We start from the raw sequence: 7640 nt of genomic DNA, 5'->3' as shown, positions 1-7640 counted from the left end.
CTAAAAGGAGGTTGTAGTGAGGGTGGTGTTGATCTCTTCTCCCAAGGAACTAGCAACAGCACTAGAAGAAATAGCCTCGAGTTGCACCAGGGAAAGTTTAGATTGGACATTAGGAAAAATTTCTTCACCAAAATGGTTGTTAAGCATTGGAACAGGCTGCCCAGGGAAGTGGTGCAGTCACCAGCCCTGGAGGTATTTAAAAGACATGTAGATGTGACACTTAGGGACACGATTCAGTGAGCACGGTGGTGTTGGGTTGACGGTTGGACTTGACGGTCTTACAGATCTTTTCCAACCTTAACGATTCTACGATAAGCCACCAGAATCAACTAAAGCGCCGGCCCCAAGAGGACACCAGCGCCCCGCCCCGCCCCGGCGGGAGGAGGAGGCTGCTCGGGCCCGCCCCGCCCCGCGGCCACGTGCCGGCCGGCCCCGCCCCGCGCCCGCGTGTGACCAGCCCGGGCCGCGCCACTGTCACCTGCCGCGCTGCTCCCCTCCCCGCCCGGCCCCGAAATGCCCCTTTTCAGCGTGCCCAAAGAAGTGGCCGTCGGGACGGCGATGCTGGGCGTCGCTTTTGCTACGGGGATGTTCGCAGGTAAGCGGCGGGCCCCCCCCCCAGCACACGGGGGGTTGGGAGCGAGGGCTGCGCCCTCCCCTTGTCCCCGCCGGGACGGGGACCGCGGCGTCCGGGCAGGTCCCCCCAGAGGGCGGCCCTCGGGGGAGCAGGTCCTCGGCGCTCCCCTGAGCGGGGCGCCCCGCGGGCCGGGATTTCGCGGAGCTGCGGTGGTAAATACACTGATGCTATTAGAGCCCAAGCCGCTCCCTGTAATCCAGCTCCTGCAGCGTGGGGCCAGGGAGCCGGCGGGGTCGGGGCCAAGGTCCCAGCAAAGGCGAGGGCACGCTCCCCGCCGGGCCCCTGCCTGCGTTTATTTGGCCAGCCAAAAAATGCCGTGGTGGTGACCTGGTCACAGCTTTCTCTTCTGGTACCAGTTTCGCTTTCCATCCCTGGGATCAGAGGAAGAGCGAGCCCAATCAGGCTGGGGAAGGAGGCTGGCGTTGTGTTTCTAACGCTTGCTTACTTACTCTCTGACTTCAGGCAAGTTGCGGAAATAATCTACACCTCAGTGTGTTCGTCTGTAAAATACAGCAATTAAAAGAAAATAAAATAAAACCCTCGAAATTAAAGTGTTCTTTACTATCAGGAGATGTGAAACTGATTTTTTTTTTATTTCTTTAAAGTATTTGCCCCATTTGCTAAAAGAAGCATTAGGCATCAAAGCTGAGATTAGTTTTGTATTTAAGTAGACAAGCAATAGCCCTTAAATTTCAACTTTCAGCACCTACTTTTTTTTGCACACTGATTTCCTACTAGACAAGCCACTGAGCAATGCCAGACTTCCTCTGGCTAGCGGGCAGGACACTGTCATTAGGAGAACACGGGGCTTGAGAAGATGCATCAGCTGATGGCCCTGAAAACCAGCAGCTTCTATCCATCTGCAAAATGAGGTCCCCAGACTAAAAAAATACTGCACCTCATTCGTGCTTCTCCCCTCACACTTGCCCTTTGAGTTTTGTTGGGGTTACTTGTCCTGTAAGGATATGACAGCTTGTAACCTTCACAGCGGCCACTGAACGACACAGTACCCTTTCAGCCTTTTCAGACTTGGGCTGGACATCTTAGAGGTTAAAAAGGAGCTAGAAAAAGCTGCAGTCCACTGAGCTGTCCAGCTATGTTGCATTTTCCTTTTTCACTGGATTTTTCAGAGCAAAGAACTCTTTAACCTTCAGTAATATTTGAGTGCTTGCTTTATTTAAGCAGGAAATAACTGAAAAAGATAAAAGTTCTTATTATTCCTTATTTTTTTGTAGGTAAAAGATACCCTTCTTTAGTTTTTGGGACACCCAAATCGTCCAAGAGTATTATTGGGAAAAGCAGTCCTCTCTGGCAGTACATACTGGATCACTCTTTGCGGGAACATCCAATTCTAAAGAAGCTGCGACTGGTTAGTATTTTATCCCCCACACAGGCTTTCTGTTCAGTGCTGTTACTATTCCACTAGGACCTTTTAGTATCGCCCACACCTCATCCTGAACTGCTGGGCTTTTTGTGATATTCATTCCTCCATCTTATTTGTGTACACATTAGGATTTGTTTTGAACTGGTAATACCCAGACTCTTGAAAGTTCAGGGCTACCTAAACAAGTGTTTAATAGGATTGGCATATATTTTGGACATGTCTTTTTATCCATGGCTCCCAAGCCCATGTGTTTGGGCTGCACTTGATTTTGACTTGAATAGGTGACTTCTGTCTATTTTAGTTGGCATATAAGGAAACTAGATCAGAGAGGTGATGTCCTCCAGCAGGCCTCAGAACAGACCTCCTGACTCAGGATTGAGTCATTTCAAGGGAGACAAACTAGTGTATAAAAGCAATTAAATGTTAAGTACTGGAGCTGGCTGGTTGGAATGAGCCCTAAAGGAAGAAAATAAATGGGACAACCGTCCTGTTCATTCAACTGCCATGGCACAGCCTGCTTCTCCTGCTACCGCCTCCTCAGTGCCAGGGTTCCTCCCACGCTAACACGGGCACAGATCCTCCAAATCTGCGCTGTGTAGCAAGAACCATGTGATCTGACCTTCGGCAACAGACTTTAACCTAGCAGTTCATAAAACCATCCTACATATCGTGGGGTAATAAGGGCATAAGTACAAACATAATTAAAAAAACCCACCAGGCATCTGGTTATGTAAATACACAGAAGCAGAGGACTTTCACAGTCAACGTTTCTCTATGGTTCTTCATCAGTTATAACCATTGCCGAGTTTGCTGCAGCCATGGTAACTCTGGGGCAGCTGCTTTGAATGACTAGCCACTGCTTACACACACACCTTGCCCTCCTTAGTTACTGCTAAATTCAAACCAATTTCTGGCTCATAGATGGTGCGCAAAGCCATCTAAAATGAGAAAGATAGGAGTCTCTGTTTTTCCTGGGTTTCTCTGGGTTTTTCTCTGGGATACTGTTTTGGAAGCTTTGGGTTTTGTTTGTTGTGATGTGTTGTGGGTTTTTTTCCCCTTTCTAGCTCACCGCTGATCATCCCTGCAGTAAAATGATGGTGTCCTGTGACCAGGCTCAGCTTATGGCAAATTTGGTCAAACTCATTAAAGCCAAGAAAGTTATTGAAATAGGTAGGAGTATCACTTTGCTCTCCGTATAGTAGAATAAAGCTCCTGGCTGTGCATCTCCAAATACAGCCATGTTTACATAAGATACCTAAACATAGTAAGGCACTGCATACCTGTCTCAGGAAACAGGTGGGCAAACTACAGTGTGAAAAGTAGCATCTCATTTGCAGTCACTTGCCAGTTGGTCTATCTGTGCAGTCAGTAATTCTGGCATCAGCATGGATGTCTTACCAACTCCGAGGCAATCTGAAAAAATAAGATCAACAGACCACTTCGCTCTCCAGCAGCTGCAGGACAGTGTATTCTTTCCTTCCTGTATCAGTTTCTTGCCAGAAGGAAATGTTTTGATGCACAGGCCCTGCATCCAATCCACCTTCCTTGATGCATCTATGTTAGCAGGACGTCCCAAACCCAGACTAACGCTGAGCAGCCAGGTATGGGTTCCCACCATCTTCGTTCTTGGCCTGGCTGTTATGATGCCCTGGTATTTTGCTGCTGGTCCAGTCCCTTTGGCTTAGGATTTAGCTCCACTTTTAAATAAGAGTGTTCCTTAGATATGTAGGACCAGACTCTGCCCTGTGTGTCCAGGAGACTTATGGAAAAAGCCAACATTAAGCTTTGCTAAAAGATTGATTAGAAAAAAAAAAAAAAGTAAAAACTCCTAAATTCCTTCCAACCCACCATTACATTAAAATGGAGGGGGAAACCTTTTGTGGCCATTAGCAAATTGTTATCCTTGACTCCTTTGGGGTTTTTATCTTGAAATGAACCCTGTAGTTCACTATTTATCTTTTTTTTTTTTTTTCCACAATATGATAAGTGTTGATGATTCTTACGACTTTCATAGGTGTTTTCACAGGTTATAATACCTTGAATATGGCTCTTGTCCTGCCAGATAATGGCAGAGTTATTGCATGTGATATAAATGAGGACTGTGTCAAAATTGGAAAGCCACTGTGGAAGGAGGTAAGCAGCATCTCTTCTGTTACATGTTTGGGAAAGCTGCATTTGCATGTCGAGGGATTTTGGTATCTTAGACTTGCACATTTGCGCACAAGCATTTGTATCATCAAAGGAGGCTGAGACAGTTCAATTTGGAAAGATAAGTAAGTGCTGTCTGGAACCTAGAAATAATAGGAAAAATATCTGAACACCAGTCACTCGCTGAGTGCAACCTGCTAACAGGTTATTTCTTGACGACTTTCATCAACTCTTTGTTCATTTTCATTCTAGGCAGGGGTAGAGCATAAAATTGACCTGCGGATTAAGCCAGCAATTCAAACACTTGGTAAGTAACTTAAAATACTTTTTTTTTTCCACTTCCCTAGAAATAGAAGATGGGTATAATACCAATGAAATCTAAGACCAAATATGCTTGTAGATGTGATCCCTATGCTAACAGTGAGACAGCTTCTTTTGTATTTAAAAAAATAAAAATTAAAAAAAAAAAATCAGAAAACTTCAGAAGTTCACAGTTTTCCTATGTGCTAGCAGAGAGGAAGAAAATGCTTGTCCCGCATAGTGGGCTGTACTGGTCACTCACCTGTCCTGTCCATCGCCTTGTTTAATCTATGAAGCACTATTGTCAGCTCCTTCTGAGAAAGCTGATTAAAACAGATTAATTAGACAAAGCCAAATTTCTCTTATCCATTGTCCATTCTAAGCAAGTATTTCTTTGTTATAGACAGGAAGAGTTTTCTAAAGGGACTGAGGTGCAGAAAAAATACAGAAGTCAACATAAAACTTAGGGTATGATAGTTGAATTGGGTCCAGCAGGGTTCAAATTTAGGATGTGCCAAAAGCACACAAGGCCATTAGAAAGGCAATCACTTTTCTGATTCAAGAAAAGAGAGGAATATGAATATTTTGAAAATGCAAGACATTTGCTAGGAATGGAGGAGGCGTAAGGTTTCCAGCAAAGGTGTTTCATGGATCCACATGTCCATCCCTAACCTTGTAAATTCACCCATCCTTTCTAAAGAGGCAAATATTAGCAGTCTGCTAGGATGCACTATCCTTGAAGTCTGATGGACGGCTTTGTCTAGACAATGCTTCAGACAAAAAGATCCCTGTTGGCAGAGAGTAAGGGCAGGTGAGAGGGGTGGCCAGGAACCTTAGGATGGCAGCAGTCAGCCCCTCTGCAACTGGCGATTTGGAGTTCTGAGTCAAGAAGTCCATTTAGGAGAACTTAAAACTGAATTCCACTTGTCTTAGCCCAGAGAGGGACTGCTTACATCAATCTTTTGCTGTGATAAAGATTTCTGACAGGGTTTCTTCGTGACCTGTATCATGGCTCTCAATTATCAACAAGAGATTAACATTTAGGACCTGTTCATAAATGTGAGAAAAATCCTAATCCATTTAAGAAAACAGTTCTCCTCAGTCAGCTCAAAAAATAGCTGAAGGTATAGAGTGTGTTCAATTTCAAACTGCTTGACTTGTTTTTACTGCACTTTTCAGCGGTCCCAGCTGTATCCTGCAGGTTTAGAACAACTCCGTGAAGTTCCAAGTAGGCAGAACTCGGTAACTGAGTGTTTTATGGCATACATCATGTCTAGATTGGCTTCTGTGGGATAAGCTTTTCTAGTAATTAGCTATAGAAGAACAGGCTGCCCGATCAAGGCACAAAAAACATTATTTAATGAGAACTTTGACACAAATGGATGACTTCTGCCTGCATAGCATTAACCAGGGTGTAATGACTCACTTTGTTGCTCATCTAGATGAACTGTTGGCCAGTGGAGAAGCTGAAACCTTTGACTTTGCTTTCATTGATGCGGATAAAGAAAGCTGCAATGAGTACTATGAAAAATGTTTGTGCCTCATAAAGAAAGGGGGAATAATAGCTATTGATAATGTAAGTACAGCAGTTGCAGTAGCACAGGGAGTTACTGCTTTTGCCTCTGGGAAAGGAAAAAAAAAAGTCACAGTGGGAATCTAGTAACGTGATTTCTGACCTGGAACTCAGTTGCCAATTGTAACATGTTTGTTCCATGTTATACAAAGGAGGCTTTTAAAATTCGGCATAAATTCCTAAAGTAAGCTATATGGAACACTAATATAAGCAAGGAATAAAACCCTATAGAAGTAAGAAGTAATGTGTTAAATTTATGTTAGTGCATAAGCAGCCTGTGATTTGTCTTGTGCATTTTCTAGTATGTACAGTACTATGCAAGATCAAAGGTAGCACTTGTAATCAGTAACTACTAATACATTATTGATTAATAAATTTTACTAGAAACAACGATATTAAACTTCAGGCACCTTCAGGATTATGGTAGCAGATGAATAGGGGCTTTTAAAAACACCTATGCTTAATCACATCTTTTTTTATTTTGGTTTCTAATTTGCAGTAGAAGTACAATTAGCCAATTCTGTGGACTCCCAATCCCACTTGTTTACGAGAGCTCCATGTCAGAGACCATTAGAAAGCTGAAATATAATAAACAATATCAATTTCTAGAAAATAAGATCCTTTGTAGTCCAAGGAACATATTGGAACAAATGAGGTGCATGACATTTCTTTTTTCAATAGGTCCTTTGGAGTGGAAGGGTGCTAAAACCAAGAAAGGATGACTTGGCAACCCAGAGCATCCACCACCTCAATGAGAAGCTTTTCAGAGATGCACGAGTCAATATCAGCATGCTCCCAATGGGGGATGGAGTCACATTAGCATTCAAGTTGTAACTGGAAGAAGCCCAGCAGATGGGAAACAACAAACAGCATCAAAAAATCAGGAAATACACAGATGGAGCAGTATCAAAAATGGTTATTTAACCTATATTTCCACTGGATAGCATAGCCTGGGAAAGTAGACTTTAGGAGCAGCAGGATCCTAAGGGCAGCTAAGTTGGGAAGAGAGAACTATTTTGAGATCTGGTATGGTCTCTTATTTTAATCATAATAAAGCAAGTATACTTACATGAAGTTGTCCCTGTAAGACAGTGGTTTAAAAAAATATCACAGAACAACTGAGTTTTAAGTCAGTCACTAGAACAAAGTCCTTTTCTATCCTAAAAGATGCTACTGAGTATCAGAATAATCAGTCCTACCATCAAAAGGAAAGTGGGATTTACTTATGTTAAAAGCCATAATAGAAAAATAGATTTTTTAATGAAATGTACATGACACCATGCAGATTGTTAGCCTTCTCAAACTAATGATATTAAAAGTCACTGGTAATCTTTGAAGGGTACTACATAAGAAGCCTCAAATATACACCATCTGGGATAAAAAAAAGTTGTCTTTAAAATATGTCGAAGTACAAACAGTATTTCCAATATAGAGCACTCCCTAAAACCTTTGTGTGCAAGGACTGGGTTTCTTTAACCTAGGTAACAGTGCAGGTTCTGACTTTTTTGAAGTCAGAATTAGGAAGAGCAAATGGACAAGAAGAAACCCAAAACAATTCTTCCTCCTTCCATTCTCCCTCCCACCTAAGAAGCAACTTCCCA

The 7640-nt window shown here is 43.2% G+C and overlaps 1 protein-coding gene across 1 annotated transcript; it reads left to right on the top strand.

Annotated features, from left to right (window-relative positions):
* The first annotated feature begins 513 nt into the window (after positions 1 to 513).
* Positions 514 to 6957, top strand: COMTD1 (catechol-O-methyltransferase domain containing 1). Its single transcript, XM_086467070.1, has 7 exons — positions 514 to 595; positions 1870 to 2003; positions 3083 to 3188; positions 4033 to 4151; positions 4419 to 4473; positions 5909 to 6042; positions 6721 to 6957. The coding sequence occupies exons 1-7, from the start codon at positions 514 to 516 to the stop codon at positions 6871 to 6873; spliced, it is 783 nt and encodes a 260-aa protein (XP_086323196.1). The 3' UTR covers positions 6874 to 6957.
* Positions 6958 to 7640: the final 683 nt, after the last annotated feature.

Source organism: Leptosomus discolor, chromosome 6, assembly GCF_034619465.1.
Source record: "Leptosomus discolor isolate bLepDis1 chromosome 6, bLepDis1.hap2, whole genome shotgun sequence".
Classification (NCBI taxonomy): domain Eukaryota; kingdom Metazoa; phylum Chordata; class Aves; order Leptosomiformes; family Leptosomidae; genus Leptosomus; species Leptosomus discolor.
The sequence above is the reverse complement of the archived record's forward strand: the minus strand, read 5'-3'. Positions and strand labels throughout refer to the sequence as shown.

Excerpts from the sequence above, each read along its gene's own strand:
- COMTD1 (XM_086467070.1), top strand. The coding sequence starts at position 514 with ATGCCCCTTTTCAGCGTGCCCAAAGAAGTGGCCGTCGGGACGGCGATG. Across the intron at positions 4,474-5,908 it reads GCCAGCAATTCAAACACTTG|ATGAACTGTTGGCCAGTGGA; the intron begins GTAAGTAACTTA and ends TTGCTCATCTAG. Across the intron at positions 6,043-6,720 it reads GAATAATAGCTATTGATAAT|GTCCTTTGGAGTGGAAGGGT; the intron begins GTAAGTACAGCA and ends TTTTTTCAATAG.